General features: G+C 43.8%; 1 protein-coding gene across 2 annotated transcripts in view; it reads right to left on the bottom strand.

Moving 5' to 3' along the window:
• The window catches only part of LOC140188139 (cathepsin K-like), a 40,822-nt gene extending 23,161 nt beyond the window's left edge, over positions 1-17,661 (bottom strand). The window contains exons 1-2 of one of the 2 annotated variants that reach the window (XM_072244115.1): positions 17,609-17,661; positions 11,911-12,052 (exon numbers count right to left, since the gene is read on the bottom strand). In XM_072244115.1, coding sequence (XP_072100216.1) covers positions 11,911-12,042 — 132 coding nt within the window. In that variant the 5' untranslated portion in view covers positions 12,043-12,052; positions 17,609-17,661. Of the gene's footprint in view, positions 1-11,910; positions 12,053-16,434; positions 16,470-17,608 lie in introns of those variants that run through there. The other variant, XM_072244116.1, reaches the window with a different exon arrangement.
• Positions 17,662-18,481: the final 820 nt, after the last annotated feature.

Raw genomic sequence — 18,481 nt, 5'->3', positions numbered from 1 at the left:
TATCTATATACTTACGTAATTGACCTTTACATTTTGTTAATGTGCCTGCCTCAGCTACTATTGTGACAGATGTTTCCAAATATGCACCATCCTTGGCCATGAAGCTGCCCATGACGTCCCTTTCGAATTTCTCGCCTCTGATCTCAGTCATATATGCTTTATTTTTTGCATCTCCTCCCTGTGAAAATGATTATGTGCATTCACTCTATGCCCCTCATGAATTTAATAACTCTATCAGATTCCCACTCAGTCTCCTACCTACCAGAGAATAAGATCCTAGTCTATGTGATCTTTCCTTTTAACTTGGACTCCCAAGTTCAGGCAACATCTTGATAAACTGGAAAGAGTGCAATGATGATTTAATAATGTCTTTCCTATAACAGGTGACCAAAACCGTACACAATACTCCAAATGTGGTCCCATCAATGTCTTGCATGAACTGCAAAGTAACATCCTAGCTCTGAAATGGAACGTCCAATGAAGGCCAGCATGCCAGATGCTTTCCTCATCACCCTATCTACCGAAGAAACTGTTTTCAGTAAACTGTGCATTTGCACTCCTTGTCGCTACTATTCACTGTGTAAATCCCATCCTGGCTTGGTCTTCCAAGGTGCAATCCCTCACATTTATTTGGATGGAAAGCTATTTGTCATTTCTCAGCCATGGATCTAGCTGACCAGAATCTGCACATTTTCAAAAACTCCTACACTGTCTACAATGCCAGGTAGTTTAGTATCACTCCTGATTATGCCTTCTACATTCCTGTTCAAGTTGTTTATTTAAATTTCAAACAAACCTCCCAGCACCCACTCCTGTTGCACTCCACTAGACATGGGCATCTAGTCCAAGAAATAACCCTTGATCATCACCATCACTGAGCCAATTATGAGTCCAATTGGCCATCTCCCTCCCGGATCACATGTTACTTAACTTCCAGACCAACCTGTCATGTCTTGCTAAAGTCCATATAGGCAGCATCTGCTGCCCTACCTCTCCTCTTGGTTACCTCCTTAAATCTGTGCATCTGCAATTTCTTCTCTAGCTTCCCACAAGGTCCAAGGCTGCACCAGGTGAGGTCCTGGGATTTATCCATCTTAATGCACTTTAAGGCCTCCAATACTTCCTTCCTGTTAACTTGCCAGCTGGTGGCGCAGTGAGATCAGCGCCGGACTCCGGAGCGAAGGTTCCTGAGTTCGAATCCAGATCGGGTTACCCTGAGCACGCTTTCAATCCGTGCCAAGTTGAGTGTTGAACTAGCCACTTGGCCTCGTAAAAAATACAAGGGTCAAGTCAGGAACATTCATAATGTGACCCGGTTAATCCTGACACCATGTGCCAGACAAGAATGGCTGAATGTCTGGTACAACATGCTTAAAAAAAACCCGGTATGTGGTCTAGGACATCACCGATCATTCCCCCCATTTCCCTTGCTTTCATTGTTTAATCCACAGTAAAACTGGATTAAAAATCTCATTTCCTTTTCCATACAAAGACAGCCATGCTGATTGTTAAGGGGACCTATTCTCTCCCTTACACGTAGTATACCTGTAGAATTTCATGTGTTTTCTTCAGTTTGCATGCCAAATGCCTCTCGTATCCTCTTTTTGTCTTCCTGATCTCTCTCAAATGTACTCCTCAACTTGTAGTTCCCAAGAGATTCACTAGTTTCCAATTGTGTTTACATGTAATGTAATACCTCCTTGTTGTTCTTAACTGGAGCCACAATATCTCTTGTCAACTTGGGTTCCCAAATATGCCAATTTTCCCTTCACGCTAACAGGAACATGAAGGCACTGTGCTCCTGACATCTCACTTTTTAAAAGCCTCCCTCTTAGCAGACCCTTTTTTCCCCTACATTCATTCAACCTCTGCAAAGATCTTGCTAATGGCTCTAAAATATGCTCTTCCCCTGTTCAGGATCCTAACACATGAACTAGATCTCTCCTTCTCCATAACTATTTTAAAACCTCACTGGACCCAAAGTGCATGCTGACAGATTCCTCTGGTACTTCTCATTTTGCAGGAGGCAGTCCAGCGCTAACACCCTCTCTGTATCTTTATATTGTGGAAGGACGCTTTCTTGAAAACATTTCACCAATTCCACTCCATCTAGGCCTGTTACTCTATGGTTGGCCAATTAAATATTAGGAAAGTTAGAATCTATCATATCCTGGCCTATTATGTTTAGAACTTGCTGCAATCTCTACATAAATGCTCCTCCAATTCCTGATGACTACTGGGGAGCCTATAATGTAGTCACATCAGAGTGATCATCGCCTTGTTTCTTAGTTTTATCAATATGACATTACTGGAGGATCCTCGCAGAACATCCACTCCAAGGGCCATTGTTAGATTCCTTTAATCAAGAAGGCAACTCTCCTTCCTTTGTTACTTGCGGCTATGTCATAACTGTACCATCTGTTTCCTGAAACAGTGAGTTGCCAATCCAGCATTCCCTCAGCCATGTTTCTGTCCTGGCCGATATCCCAGTCCCCAGAACAAATCCATGCTTCAGACTCATTCACCTTGCCTGTTGTAATGAATGTGACGAGAATACACATAGATTAAGATGTTAGCTGTCCTGTGCTGGCACCAGTGGGATCAGCAGTTGGTCTGCCACCTGTCTTCAGGCGAGAGAGAGATAAGAAAAACAATGGAGCAGCATTTGGAGATGTTAATGAAGGGACGGGAGAGAGTAACGGAAGGAGAGCTGTCAAGATCGGCTCCCCCTTTGAACCCTGAACTGTTTGAAGTGATGGACAGGTGATACCCCAGCAGGGGGATAAAAAGGGACAGGTTCGCTAAGGCAAGACACACACAACACCCCGAGGTAACGAGACCCTGGAAGCGGTGAGTCTCCCACAAGCCGGTGGGAATTTTTTGGACGGCTGGTCGCGGGATCAAGCCATAGACGCACAGGGTGGAAAGGTACGATCGGCGGGAACCTGGTGTGTGTCCACCCTTGCCTGGGTGCCGGGTTCACCGCAGAAAAACGATTGTATCTGGAAACGGAGGGGTCACGGTCGGTGACCTCAGATGACATCACAAAGGGCTCGCACGAAAGCTGACTGCGAAGGTCTGTGTGTGGAAGCCGTTTGAATATTCATTCATTTTGCTCTCTCTCTCCTTCCCCTCACTGTCTGCGAACTGAACTGAACTAAATTGAACTGAACTTTGCGTCATGTTGAAACTGGTCATTTACCCCTAGACAACGATAGAGCTTGATTGATCCTGTTATCTTAATTCTGTGTACATGTGTGTTTATCATTGCTGAACTGTTGCATTTATTATCCTTTTGATTAGAGTACTGTGTCGCTTGTTTCTTTAATAAAACTTTCTTAGCTCTAGTAATCCAGACTCCAACTGAGTGATCCATTTCTGCTGGTTTGGCAACCCAGTTACGGGGTATGTAACATAAGTGGGGTTCTCATCCGCCATTTTGAATGCTAGATTTGGGATGGAGTAAATTGATTGGGTTAAAATTCCCAAAAGAAAGAAAAGACAAACAGCAGAAATGGAGGCTGAGGAATTTATAAAGGCGCCGACCTTGGAGGCACTAGAGGATGCCAGGAAAACGGAATTGGTAGCTGTGGCCAAACGGTTGAATCTTGCTAAGGGGAAGTCGACAATGAGGAGCGAGGAGATACACAGAGCTATCGTAGAGCACTATGTATCTAAAGGTGTGTTTCCCCAAGGGGAGCTGGAGGTGGTGTCTATTGAAAAACCTGCTGGAGACGCGGTACAGGTGCAGCTTGAAAAACTGAGACTCGAGCACGAGTTCCAGGTACGGCAGTTAGAACATGAAGAGAAGCAGTTAGAAAGGCGGGAGAGAGAGAGAGACAGTTGGAGCGAGAGGAGAAACAGAGGGAAAGGGAATTCGAGCTGGAGAAGTTAAGGATAAGGGCAGAGCAGGGGCCCGTGCCGAACCAAGGTGGAGGGTTCCGGGCGACCCAGGAGGTTAGGCTGGTTCCCCCATTTGACGATACTGATGTGGATCGGTACTTTCTCCATTTCGAAAAAGTTGCTACAAGTCAGGACTGGCCGAGGGATAAGTGGGCTGTTTTGCTTCAGAGTGTACTGAAAGGGAAAGCCCAACAAGCTTACTCAGCTTTGTCCGCGGAAGATGCCCAGAGGTATGAGGTGGTGAAAGAGGCCATCCTCAGGATTTATGAGTTGGTCCCGGAGGCATACCGGCAGAGGTTCCGGAATGCGAGGAAGCAGTGGGACCGCACGTATTTAGAGTTTGCCCGTGAGATGCAGACATATTGTGAGCGTTGGTGCGCCTCAAAGGGGGTAGAGGGGGATTATGACAGACTGCTACAGCTGATCCTGATTGAGCAGTTTAAAGGTTGTGTCCCTGAGGGTATGAGACCCTACCTAGATGAGAAAGAGGCAACCACGTTAGCCGCAACTGCTAAGTTAGCGGATGAGTATGCATTGATGCATAAAATGAAGTTTTCCCCGAGTAAAGGCTACCAGAAGGGTAGTCAGGACGGTGGGGAGAGTCCGCCAGAAAAGTCAGAAAGTAAGCTGGGGACTAGTGAGAAGGATAAGGTAGACCGGGAGCAGTCTGGTAGGAAGTCTCCTGGGGTCGTCTGTTATAATTGCGGGAAAATTGGACACTTTGTGTCCAGGTGCTTTGCCCCAAAGAAGGAGACGGGAAAAGGAAAAACGACGATTTTGACTGGCTGTATCGAGCTGGTAAACGAACTGCTAGGAGAGGACAGGTTTGCCAAAGTTCAGGAAGGGAGCGAGAAGTTTATCTCGGCTGGATTGGTGTCAGTGAAGGAGGGATTAAAACCAGTTCCAGTGCGGATCTGGAGAGACACGGGAGCGTGTCAGTCACTGATACTGAAGAGTGCATTAGGGTTTAGCTCAGAGACCCAGACTGGGGAGGTCAAGGTCAAAGGTATTGGGGAAGGGACAGAGGCAGTCCCTTTGCACTAGATACACTTACAAAGCAACCTGGTCTCTGGACTAGTCACAATCGGGGTGAGGCCCGAATTACCGATGAAAGTCGTGGAAGTCTTGCTCGGTAATGACCTCGCCGGGGGAATCGTGTTCCCAGCAGTGAGATTGACAGGTCAGCCTGCCAGCATTGAGGCCCAGCCCATGGACTCACAGGTCCATCACGGGACTGCGGTAGTAAATTTAGCTGAGACGTTTCTGCCAGCCTTGTACGAGAAGGGGGTAGAAAGTGAAAAGAAGGAGTGTAGTGAAACAAGAGGTAGTGAGGGAGCTGAGACAGACTTAGCATTAGCCAGGAAAGAATTTGTGCAGGTGCAGGAGCGAGATGAGGGGATGATGGTTTTGGCGGAGACAGCTCTCTCTGACACAGAATTAACAAGGGAACCAGTAGGCTATTGTGTGGAGGAAGGAGTGCTAAGGAAGGAAGGGAAACCAAGTACCGTACCCGCGGATGAGGAATGGGGGGTGGTGCAAAAGAGTTATGGGGATGAGATTTTTAACCTGGCCCACAAGGTACCCCCCGGTGGACATTTTGAGGTGCTGGAGGAAACAGTTGGTGGAATCATGAAAGAGGTTTACCGGCTGCACCGGAGGAAGGATGTTATTGATTATGGCCGACGCGAACTGAGAAGGTCACAGGCTTTTGATATGCTAACAAACCTAGTCGGTGTTAGCGCAGAAATCAATGAAGCTAGGGGCCCCCTGATAAGAGAAAAAAACCATTTTGAAAAGATGAGTATGGTATCGACCAGATGAGAGAAGGCTATTGTTTTGGCCAGCTCTGCTGATAAGGTCTCTCCCTTAATCCCCGAACAAAGCGACTCTTTAGGAGAAGTAATTAAACGACTCGCACACGTGTGTTTGATTGTCCCGAGGCGATGCAAAGAACTGGGACGTTGGGTGGTGTTTGTTACACTAGGTCAATCTAGCGAGCAACATACCTATAGAATGAGTAATTCAGTGACTAAAGGGCTGACGAACACAGAGGTGTGTATTGGCGATGTAATACAGCTGTCTGAAGCCAGCTTGATAGTGAACCCTGAAAAAAATGAGTTCGGCCACACGAAGGTCACTTACCTGGGAATTGTGGTGACACAGGGGCAGCTGGCAGCGATGCAAGCTAAAGTGCGGGCTATCTCTGACATCCCAACCCCGACAGACAAGAGGGCCCTCAGAAGGCTCTTGGAGATTGTGGGGTACTGTAAGAAGTTTTGCAATAACTCTGCGGTTACTACCGCTCCCCCTCCTACTAAGCCCTTGTGAGAGAAAACTAAGTCGGAATGGGACGACCCTTGTTATTGTGGTCCGGGACGAAACCCAATGAGAGGTTACATTGATCGCAATTCATCAGTGTTTTTGGCCACTATGAAGTTTGCTAAGTTGGAGCCTCGTCTAAGGGATTATTAATAACACATATAAAAGGAACAGAAAATGTGATGGCTGACTGTCTGTCAGGTGTTGACAACTTCAAATTTGCTGTATTAGCCAAATAGCTGATAAAGATGTGTATTTGTGTGTATCAAAAAATGTACTCATGTTTTTTTAATTTTTACCCTGGTAAAAATCCTTAAAGGTAGGAGGTGTGACGAGAATACACATAGATTAAGATGTTAGCTGTCCTGTGCTGGCACCAGTGGGATCAGCAGTTGGTCTGCCACCTGTCTTCAGGCGAGAGAGAGATAAGAAAAACAATGGAGCAGCATTTGGAGATGTTAATGAAGGGACGGGAGAGAGTAACGGAAGGAGAGCTGTCAAGATCGGCTCCCCCTTTGAACCCTGAACTGTTTGAAGTGATGGACAGGTGATACCCCAGCAGGGGGATAAAAAGGGACAGGTTCGCTAAGGCAAGACACACACAACACCCCGAGGTAACGAGACCCTGGAAGCGGTGAGTCTCCCACAAGCCGGTGGGAATTTTTTGGACGGCTGGTCGCGGGATCAAGCCATAGACGCACAGGGTGGAAAGGTACGATCGGCGGGAACCTGGTGTGTGTCCACCCTTGCCTGGGTGCCGGGTTCACCGCAGAAAAACGATTGTATCTGGAAACGGAGGGGTCACGGTCGGTGACCTCAGATGACATCACAAAGGGCTCGCACGAAAGCTGACTGCGAAGGTCTGTGTGTGGAAGCCGTTTGAATATTCATTCATTTTGCTCTCTCTCTCCTTCCCCTCTCTGTCTGCGAACTGAACTGAACTAAATTGAACTGAACTTTGCGTCATGTTGAAACTGGTCATTTACCCCTAGACAACGATAGAGCTTGATTGATCCTGTTATCTTAATTCTGTGTACATGTGTGTTTATCATTGCTGAACTGTTGCATTTATTATCCTTTTGATTAGAGTACTGTGTCGCTTGTTTCTTTAATAAAACTTTCTTAGCTCTAGTAATCCAGACTCCAACTGAGTGATCCATTTCTGCTGGTTTGGCAACCCAGTTACGGGGTATGCAACATGAAATAAATGCACTTTAAGCCAATGATTTATCCTCTCCCTTTACTGTGCTCCTGTCAAATAAACTAACTCTAATTGCTTACCTAATTATCTAACCTAACTCTAATTATCTCCTGATTTCTCATCCACCGCTTTACTGCTCAGGATCCCACATCACTGTCATTTTAGTTTAAAACCTCTGTAGTATTGCAACACTGTAATTGAGAAGGGTGTAGATGATTAGAGGTGTGCAAGCTCTGCTTTGTACACATTAGAAATCATTGCTGAGAAATTCATAACTGACATTTGCTTCACTGGCAAACATTGGGATGATACCTGAACATAAATGTGGACTTGGGATACAGGTAGGATAATCATAGATGGTCCAAAGAAGGTAGAACAATAGAAGTGGGTTTTGAAGAATTGCATTCAAAGGTGAGAGGTAAATCTGATTGTTTCAGCTGCCATTGACTTGAGGTAGGGCTGAAATTGGATGATGCCTGTAAAAGTTCCTGACAGGGATGTAGTACATATTCCTACTTTGTCCATTGCAAACAATGCTGTTCATTGGCTTACCACTTCACCATGGAGACTAATTTTGTGAATACTAGTGCCATTTGAAACTGGCCTCAAAGGGGAGGAGCATGGTGACTGTGATAGATACTAGGAGGCTATCTACAATTGAAGCTGATCCAGGAGGTCTTCAAGAATGGCAGGACCTGGGAAAAGGTAGTTTGAATTATGATCTGATATTGGAGGCTTGCTGCAGGAGATGCCTGATTCTGCAGATCATGAGGGCAGACACACACTCAAAATGTAATGTGGTATTGGCTGTTGCTTTCAATGCTGTAAACAATTCAATAGATTTTAATGTGCAACCAATGTCACTGAATGCATATTTGAATGACACGTAGTGGGGACTGAGTAACTCAATACACCAAATTCTCATGACTCTTCTCAAAGAACTACCATCATGTCTTGTCTGTCTAATATTACTTGCCCCACTGTTTGCACACTGTGTTGGTGCTAATGCAACTCTCAACAGCAGAACTGTACAGAATTCCAGCCAACAACCACATTATCCAACAGGATTTCACTGCACATGCTTATACCTTTCCATTTTTCTTGAGGGACAAGAGGGCAACCAGTCACCAGAAGCTCCCAGGAAAGTGACAGGTGAGACAGCATCACATTATTTCAATGGAGGAGACAGAGGATGTCATTAATGGAATGGCCTTGTGGATGCTGTATCAGCTATGGGGTAAAAACTCAGGAATAGATCACAACCTGCCTTGTCTTCATCCTAAATACTCCTTTGATGAATTCACACTGTCACGATATAACATTTGAAGCCACAGGCTCAGGTACTGATGATGCACGTAACCTGGGAGACAACTTCAAAATGGTATTGCTACCAGAAATGATAGGCGTCCTGTGCTTCACTTATTTATTTCTCAGGATGTGGGCTCAAATGGTGAGAGCAGCATTTATTGCCCCAAATGAGGACACCTCTTTTTCCCTTATTAGAGAGAGAGCCTCTGGTATGTCGAATACCGGGTGAACGAGTAGTCTTTGGAGTACTGCAAGTCTGTGTCTTTATTGATGAGCTTGAGTGCTCGGTGGGGGTTGCTCATGCTCTTTTGCTGGTGGGGGGGGTCGTTGCGTTGCTGCTGTTTGTGTGGCAGGGGGGAGTTGGAGGGAGCTTTGGGGTTCTTAACACTTAACTGTCGTTCTATCTTTGGGGCACTACTTTGTTTTCATGGATGCTTGTGAAGAAAAAGAATTTCAGGATGTATACATTTCTCTGACATTAAATGTCCTAATTGATTGGGGGACAAAAACCTGGGCTAAGTTGCCTCTCTGAATCATTGGAGTCCATGTGAAGGTGCTTCTACTGCACTGTTTACAGGGTATTTCATGATTTTGGCCCTGTTCTGATGGACTAGAAACACCATTTGCAAGTAAGCATGGTGTGTGATCTGGATGGGAACCTGTAGTGCTGGTGTTCCCATGCATTTCCTTTCTTTGATCTTTATGATGGTGGGGGAGGGTGTGGTCAGGGATTTGGTAAGTGCTTGTCAGAGTAGTTCAGTAGTAAATGCTGACCCTATTTTCAGATGTCACACACTGAAGCCACTGTGTACTGTGTTGGAACAAAGTGGGGTGCAGTCAGTGTAATCCCCATCAAATAGGCTGCCTTATTCAAGACAGTGTCAACATGAATGTTGGAGCTGTACTCATCCAGACACATTCTGACTTCTGTCTTGTAGACGGAGAAAAGCCCATGTGTTACTCACTGCAGGGCACCTATCCCTGTGTGATTGTGGTATTTATGTGACTGGTACTGTTGAGTTTCTGGCTAATGGTCACTGCTAGGATGTTTACACTGAAACTCACCAATGGCAGCATCAGAAATATGCAGTACTGCCCTGGGCCATTTCAGCACACTTCCTGTGTTGTCTATCTGCATTAATCTAATTTGATTGTATTGGATTATATCCCTACAGCCCTTTCACAATACCTGTCTAAATACCCTTTAAAAGTTGTAATAGTATCTGCCTTCACAACCTGCTGTAGCACTCAGTGCTGACTTTGTTAGGAACACCTGCTCTTTAATGCAAATAATGTAATTCATCCATCATGTGGCAGCAAGTCAATGCATAAAAGCCTGAAGACATGGTCCCCGAAGAGATGGTCATTAGGGTTCAGTTGTTGTTCAGACCAGACATTAGAATGGGGAAGGAAGTGACATTGACCATGGAATGATTGTTGGTGCCAGACAGGGTGTTTTAGTATCTCAGAAACTGGTTTCCTGGGATTTTCGTGTGCAACAATCTCGAATTTACAGAGAAAAGTTCAAACACCAAAAAAAAAATCCAGCGAGTAGAGTTCTGTGTGCAACAACATCTTATTAATGAGAAAGATTAGTGAGGAAAGGCCAGATTGGTTGAAGGTGGCAGTAGCTCAAATAACCACATGTAACAATGGTAGTATGCAGAAGAACATCTCTGGGTGCACAACATGTTAAATCTTTGTAGTGAAAGCATCTCAAACATACACTCAATGGCCATTTTATTAGATACAGTGTGTGCCTAATAAAGTGGCCACTGAGAGTTTGTCACTCTGATGGGGGGGGTGCAGAAGAAACTTAATCATCTTATTTAAATTTGTCTGCTCTCACCTTAAACCTGTGTGCCCTCTAGTCCTAGCCTCTACTGTCTTATTAAAATGTGTTTACCATCTATCCTATCTATGCACCTCATAATTTTGTAAACTTTTACAAGGTCACCTCTCAGTCTCTGACATTCCAGTGAGAATAAACCTAGCCCATTGAATCTCCTTGTAAATATGGCCATTCTTTATATGTCACATCCGAGTGAATCTCTTCCGAACTGCCTCTACTGCTACCATATCCTTTGTAGTGTGTTGATCTGAACTGTATATGTAAACGAATCAATGTTTTGTACAGTTTTAATGTTACATCCCAGATCTTGTCCTCAGTGCCTTGGCAACCATATTAAGTGCCTTTTTCACTCCCTTTTCCACCTATATTGCTGCTCCTTGGTAACAATGGGCTTGCACGCAAAGGCGTCTCTGTACATTAACACTGCCAAGGTCCTGCTGCCATTTATTGGCCTGCTTTTTAATACAGCCATATGAATTGTTGATGACCAAATTGCAGCACCTAAAATCTGCACATTGTAGTACAAGTTCAGACTGCTGTAGTTGTGATTTCAGTTATTTTGGTTATGCGTTCAAAAGTACTTTGACAGTTCCAGCAATCTATCCTTCATCTGAGGCACTGCACAGAAGTCATAATGACAGCATTTATGATTAATTCAATGTTGTCCACTTCTCTTCCACCAAGAATCACTCACTTCCACAACACCACCTGACCACTAGCACAACCCTTTCCATTCCCTCTCACCACCATACACTTCTCCTCCAACATGCTCCTTTCCCAACACAAATCCTTGAACATTTTGTCACCCCCCCCCATTCTTTTTCTCCTCCATTCCAAACTCATCTAATTCCCTTGCTGGCAGCCAGCAGCTCAGTTTATTTATATTTTGAACCGCTCCAGCGCAGGCCTGCTTCAGAATATGCTGTAACACCTTCTGTGAGCCCTCCTTCAACTGTCAGGTAGAACTTGCCTTTAATCATGCCACTGGGGTTGCATGGTGTGTAAAGGCATTTAGGAGATTATCATCATGAACAGAACAAGGTTCATTCATAATGTTCGCATGCAGCTTGGATTTCTTTGATTCATTAGTTTAGCTGGGAGCGCTTGTTCTGACAGTGTGGCAGGCTGACACTGCAGCAATCAGCAGCAATGGGAAAATAAGACGTTAGACCAGTGGCAAATGGGGAAATAAGGGCCGTACAGTTCAATAAGGTAGTCATTGATGAACTGTTTAGAAAGAGACTACTTGGGTTGCCCTCCTCTCTCCCCCTCCAATCCCCCTCCCGACATACACTGTCAGAGTTTAGTCTGAGAAATTCTGTTTTACCTTTGCATAGTCCTTATTGTACTGTAGTTTCCAGTTCTTCCATTCTTCATCGAGAGTTGAGCTGACTGCGTAGTCAGAGGCCACAATCAGAATAGGCCCCACCACAAAGCCCAGAAACAAAGTGAACTTCATTATGCAGAACCTAAAGAAAAGAATGAAATGGCATTACACGGAGCTGTCTGTGTTCATTATTTGTGATAAAGGTAGATGTTTTGTAGAGTTAAGGCTGATTTATACTTGTGTGTACTAGCTTACGCCGTAGCCTACGCAAATGGGCTATGCCGTTGTGAGCATTTATACTTGTGCGTTGGTGTGTCAGCAATGCTCTGCGATTCACCGCCAAAACACTAGTTGGTGGTGGAGTTTCTACGCCACTGTGTTGAGTTTCTTCGTGTTGAAATTCAATACGAAGAATCTCAAACTTCAAACAATGGTGACTGAAACTGAAGGAGGGTGAATTTTCTGTGCTTGTCCGAAACTGAGAGACATAGATGAGGAAATGCATTTGCAATATTCTTGGATGTCGGCAGGTAGATCTGACGATTTGATTCATCATCTCCAACCGTTTATTTCGCATCAGTGTGCGCACAGTATACTCTGAGACTGGCAATCACCATTCGAGTTTTAGCTTCAGGTGGAAGTCAACAGGCTGCAGCAGCTAGCTACAAACTGGCGTCAAGCGCAGGGTCCTCCATAATTTTGGAGGTCTGTAAAGCTTTATGGAAAGCATTGCAGCCAGAGTTCCCTCCCTGCCCTTCAGTCGCCCAATGGGAAGCTATTGCAGCGTAGGAGGAAATGTGATGCTACCAAGCGGACCAATCACAGTTGTTGTGGTTTGCGTAGTTACATTTTTGGGGAGGCGTGCGTTAGGCTACGGCATAGGGTATGGTGTAGGGTACGCGCCTACGCCATACCTATGGCATCGATTTGAGGCACAAGTATAAATTGGCCTTTAATGTTAATAGAAAACATTGGTCCTGATAGCATTCTGCCCCAGTGACTCTCAATTTTTTTCCATTTTTGCCTCAGCAAACTGAAAAGTGCCTCAGAAGAATGGTTTCTGGATTAATATCTAGCTGTCCTTCAGCTTGGCTTAAATAATGTTGAAAGCAAGATCAATTATTTGAATTAATAAGCTGTAAAGAAAAGAAGACTGATTTTAGCTATCTAGAGATCCCTGCATTGGGGTATCAACATCCACAGTAATACTTGGCAGTGACTGGGAACAGAGCACTTCCCGTTCCAAGCATTCCCCTCTGGAATTCCCCAAGCATTCCGGAGCACCAAACTTTGCATAAAATACTGTTTAATAATCATAATGTTCTGTGTGCTATTTATACACTGACATTCATGTGCTAAGCTGTATAAATAATTATATGCATTATTTGCACATTGAGGCTAGTAGTTGGACTTGTAGCATTGTGGGCAATCAGCCTCTCCTGGCCTTGCCACATCGCATTGTCCCTGCTTTAATTGCAACGCCCTGCATACAGATCCTCCTCAACCATAATGCCTTTATGCTAAACCTGTAACCAACCAACAGAGTTCAAGAGTGGCAAATACAGAGAAAGGGGCAGAACCTTTAGTTTCCTTTCAAGTTGTACACCATCCTGATTTGGAAATGTATTGTCACTGATCTCCGTCTCCGCAAGCACTTTAAGTGTAGTTTTATCAGAAGGACTGCAGCATTTCGAGGAGGCATCTCACAGTGAACTCGAGGATAGATAGAATGAACAATAAATGCTGGTCCTGTAAACTATGCCAACATTGGAAAAGCAATTGAGAGAAGCCTGAAATGATACGATGCAATGCACTCTAATGCCAAGAACATTCCTTTGTTGTTTTATCATTAATTAATCATTATGCCTTTGGTGCAAATAGAAATTTATTGAGAGCACTCCTCATATTTATAAATTTAAAACCATACGACATAGGAGCAGAATTATGCCATTTGGCCCATCAAATCTGCCTCACCATTCAATCATGGCTGATCCTTTTTTTCTCCCCTCCTCAGCCCCACTTCCTAGCCTTCTTCCTGTAACGTTTCATGCTGTGTCTTATCAAACTCTGCCGTGAATACACCCAATGATCTGGCCTCCACAGCTGCCCATGGTAATAAGTTCCACAAATTTACCACCCTCTGACTAAAGAAATTTCTCCGTTATCTGTTTTAAATGGGCTGTGCTCTCTTGTCCTAGATACCCCCACCATGGGAAATATCCTTTCCACATCTACTCTGTCTAGGCCTTTCAACATTCAAAAGGTTTCAATGAGATCCCCTCCCCATCCTAAATTCCAGTGAGTACAGACCCAAGCTATCAAACGTTACTCATATGATAAACCTTTCATTCCTGGAACCATCCTTGTGAATCTGTTCTGAACACTCTCCAATGCCAGCACATCTTTTCTTAGATGAGGAGCCCAAAACTGCTCAAATACTGGTGTGGCCTCACCAGTGCCTTATAAAATCTCAGCATCACATCCCTCCTCTTGTATTCAAGACCTCTTGAAATGAATGCAAACATTGCATTTGCCTTCCTCACCACTGACTCTACCTGCAAATTAACTGTTAGGGTGTTCTGCACAAGGACTCCCAAGTCCCTTTGCATCTCAGAGTTTTGGAATTTCTCTCTGTTTAGTCCGCACATTTGTTTCTACTACCAAAGTGCATGACCATGCATTTTCCAACATTATATTTCATTTACCACTCTCTCTTCCATTCTCCTAATCCAAGTGCTTTGCAGACTACCTGTTCCCACAACACCACCTGCCCCTCCATAAATCTTCGTATCATCTGCAAACTTGGCAACAAAGCCATCTATTCCATCATTAAAGTCATTGATATGCAGCATGAAAAGAAGTGGTTCCAATACCGACCCCTGCAGAATACCACTACATACTGGCAGCCAACCAACCAGAAAAGGATCCTTTTATTCTCTCCTACCAATCAGCCAATGCTCTAACCATGTTAGCAACTTTTCTGTAATACCATGGGCTCTTAACTTGGTAAGCAGCCTCATGTGTGGCACCTTGTCAAAGGCCTTCCGAAAGTTCAAATATACAACATACCCTGCATCCCCTTTATCTACCCTATGTGTAATCTCTACAAAGAATTCCAACAGGTTTGTCTGGCAAGGTTTTCCCTTAAGGAAACCATGCTGACTTTGTCCTATCTTGTCCTGTGTCACCAAGTACTCCATAACCTCATCCTTAACAATTAACTCCAACATCTTTCCAAACACCAAGGTCTGGCTAACTAGTCCATGATTTCCTTTCTGCTGCCTTACTCCACTCTTTAAGAAAGGAGGGACATTTGGAATTTTCCAGTCCTCTAGCACCATGACAGTGTCCAATGATTTTAGAAAGATCATTGATAATGCCTCCACAATCTCTACCGCTACCTCTTTCAGAACCATAGTGTGCAGTTCATCTGGTCCAAGTGACTTGTGTACCCTTGGGTCTTTCAGCTTTTTGAGCACCTTCTCCCTTGTAATAGTAACTGTACTCACTTCTGTTCCCTCATATCCTTCGACATCTGGCACATTGCTAGTGGCTTCCTTAGTGAAGACTAGTGCAAAATACTCATTTAGTTCAACTGTCATCTCCTTGTCCCCCATTATTTTTTCTCCAGTCTCATTTTCTAGCAGTCCTATATCCACTCTCATCTCTTAATTTTGTACATATTTGAAGAAGTTTTTACTATCCACTTTGATATTGTTTGTTAAGTTGTTTTCATATCTCATCTTTATTATTTTGGAAACTATTTCAAAATTTAAAGGTATTACCAAATTGTGTTTACTTTAGAAAAGGAAAGTGGAAAAGTACAGAAAAAAATGAGAACTTTTTGATGGGGTGTGCTACTGGGGTTAGAATTTTCATCTTGATAACTGAGGTTATACACTTAGTAAGAAAAACAAGGAAGTCACATATTCCTTGAAGATGTGTAATTGACTGATGCATTGATGACTAGATACAGAAACATTATCTATTAGTGAGGCCATGACAAAAGCAAAGCAAAGCAAAAGGATTTAGTTCTGAAGGCACACACTGAAATGCAAACCATTTGTCAGACTTCTGTGAAATCTGGTATAGATTACGCATGGAGTTCTGGACCCCAGGTAAAAATAGAAATAAGAATTACCAGATAAAGTGCAAAACCATTTTACTGATGATGCTGGAACTGAAAGATTATTCTGACCGGAAACAATTAACCAGCTGGATACTCCCTCCCCAAAAGGTGTAGTCTTGAGGGGATCTGAGGCTAGTTAACACTGCAATAGGATTTTACTTTAATTTCCATTGTAAACAAAGTTCCTGAGCAAGCTCACATTTTGAATGCCTGCGCCATTGACCAGAGTCTGGAACCAACCATGACAATAGCATAGGAACAGCTACACATGCTGCCCCATCTTATCCTTTCGAAAGTTTACGAGCTTCAAGCGAAATGTAATGGAATACTGACTGGAGCCCTGGATCGTGCAACTGCTTTCAGACAACAGCACCAAGATGAGAAGATTTGCTCACCACTTCAGTTGGTTTCACTCCACTCTCACTGATGGACTTCACCTGCAGGATGATCGATTGCAGCAAATAACCAAGGTTTCTGTAAACTCTACCACCAAGAAGGACCAGAGCAGCAACATCCTGTAAATGATGCCTCCAGCCCATATTCTATCCCATTCCACATGACTGATTAGTGTACCACTTAACACCAATCTAGAAAACCTTCCTCCCAAGTACATCATATAAATAACCCTCTGCAACATTCTCCAGGTGGCCAGGAAAAGGCAATAAATTGTCCCATTTCTAAATGTATCTGGTGGGGGGAAAAGCATGGATTGTTTTTCTGAAGTGTTGAAGGCTGAGGGAAACCTGATGAAAATGTATAACATCGAGAGGTATGTAGATATTCAGTGCCTCTGAGCCTTTTGCCCAGGATGGAAAGATCAAACTCAAAGGGCATAGGTTTAACATTAGAGGGAAAGCTTAAAGATGTACAAAGCAAGTTACTTTTTCAATGCATAGATTGGTAGGTGCCAGGGGAGACGGTACAAACAGATGATAGCAACTTCTATGGGGCATTTGGAACATGTGCAAGCAGATGGAATTAGTTTACACAGACAGTAGACGTGGTGGGATGCAGGGAGTGTATCTTTGATTAGAATTAGACTACACAGTGATGCAGCTAGCACAATTGCTACATCACAGCTCTAGTGAGCCAGATTGACCCTTGAATTTAGGTGCTGTGTGTGAGAAGTTCGCACGTTCTCCCTACGATTATGTGCAATTTCCTCAGCCCAAAGACGTGCAAGTTGGGAGGTGTAAATTGCCCCTTGTATACACGAGTGGTAGAATTTGGTGTGAGTCGACAGGAATGTAGGAAGAATAAAAAGGGGCAAGAGTAAGTGGGAATCGATGGTTGGCATAGACCTGCTACGTCAAAAGGCCTTTCTGTGCTGTATGTTCCACAACTTAAACACATGGACGATCAAAAGTTAATTTACCTATTGATAAGTAACCAGCTGTACACTTCCCAAAGCAATGGAACCAAGGAATTTGTTCCCTGTTCCATTTGGGCCTTAGTACAAAATATGTATAAAACCTGTCTCTTCCCCTGCCGTTCGATTACATCCCCTCCAACCCTCTGCTGCCAAGTCTGTACAAGGAATAAAAAGAAGGCTTGCATTAGCAGACTCACCTTGAAATGACGCTGCCCTTGAAGCTTCACTGAACATTTGGTGTATCCCAGTTAAATACTTGGGGACTATCCCAGGATCCGCCCTCATTTCACATTGCAACACCATTGATTGGGAAACCTATGGAAGTAACATCATGATTTTCAGAGTGATGCTTAAAAATCAAATTCCTCTTTTTGAGGACACACAAGGTGTGTGATGTAACTCTTCCTATTAGTTTCATTTTTGATTAATTTTATGCTTACTTTGTCTCAGTGCTGCACACTTGCAGATGTGCTTTGGTATCACTAATGGTTGCTCAGTCTTTCCATTAACATGTTCTGCCCCTGATGTATCCTGCACAAAACAAGGAAATGAGCAAGAATTAAGTGTTAAGAGAACTCTGTCCTTTCCAGAATTCTTTGTACTGTGGGTTCATACAGGATTCAAGATCTGAGAGAAGAATGGTTTAAGATGTTCCTCTTTAAAAAGAAAACTTATTACTATACATCATTAGGAATATGAATAGGCCATTCATTCCCTCCAACATTCTCTGACATTTAGAAAGATTTTGGCTGATCTAATCTGTCTGCATTATTTTATCTTCCTGCCTAGTCTCCAGAAGACTTGGTTTCCCATACACCATTATTCAGTACAATAATTATGAGTCATGTGTTATCATGTGAGAGATTGTCAATGAGGCAAAGGAATGACTTCTGAAGTAATTTTCACTTAACTGTCTGCACTGACCATGTTTCTCATGGACAATTTCACTGTCTCCCTTTAGTCAGGACAGTGTCACCTGGAGTGAACCTGCAGATAGATGGTGGTATTGTTGTGAGCCCACTGCCTTTGGTCTTGTGGTAGTTTCCTGTTTTGGAGGTGAACTCAGAGTG

Source organism: Mobula birostris, chromosome 26 (genome assembly GCF_030028105.1).
Source record: "Mobula birostris isolate sMobBir1 chromosome 26, sMobBir1.hap1, whole genome shotgun sequence".
NCBI lineage: Eukaryota > Metazoa > Chordata > Chondrichthyes > Myliobatiformes > Myliobatidae > Mobula > Mobula birostris.
The sequence above is the reverse complement of the archived record's forward strand: the minus strand, read 5'-3'. Positions and strand labels throughout refer to the sequence as shown.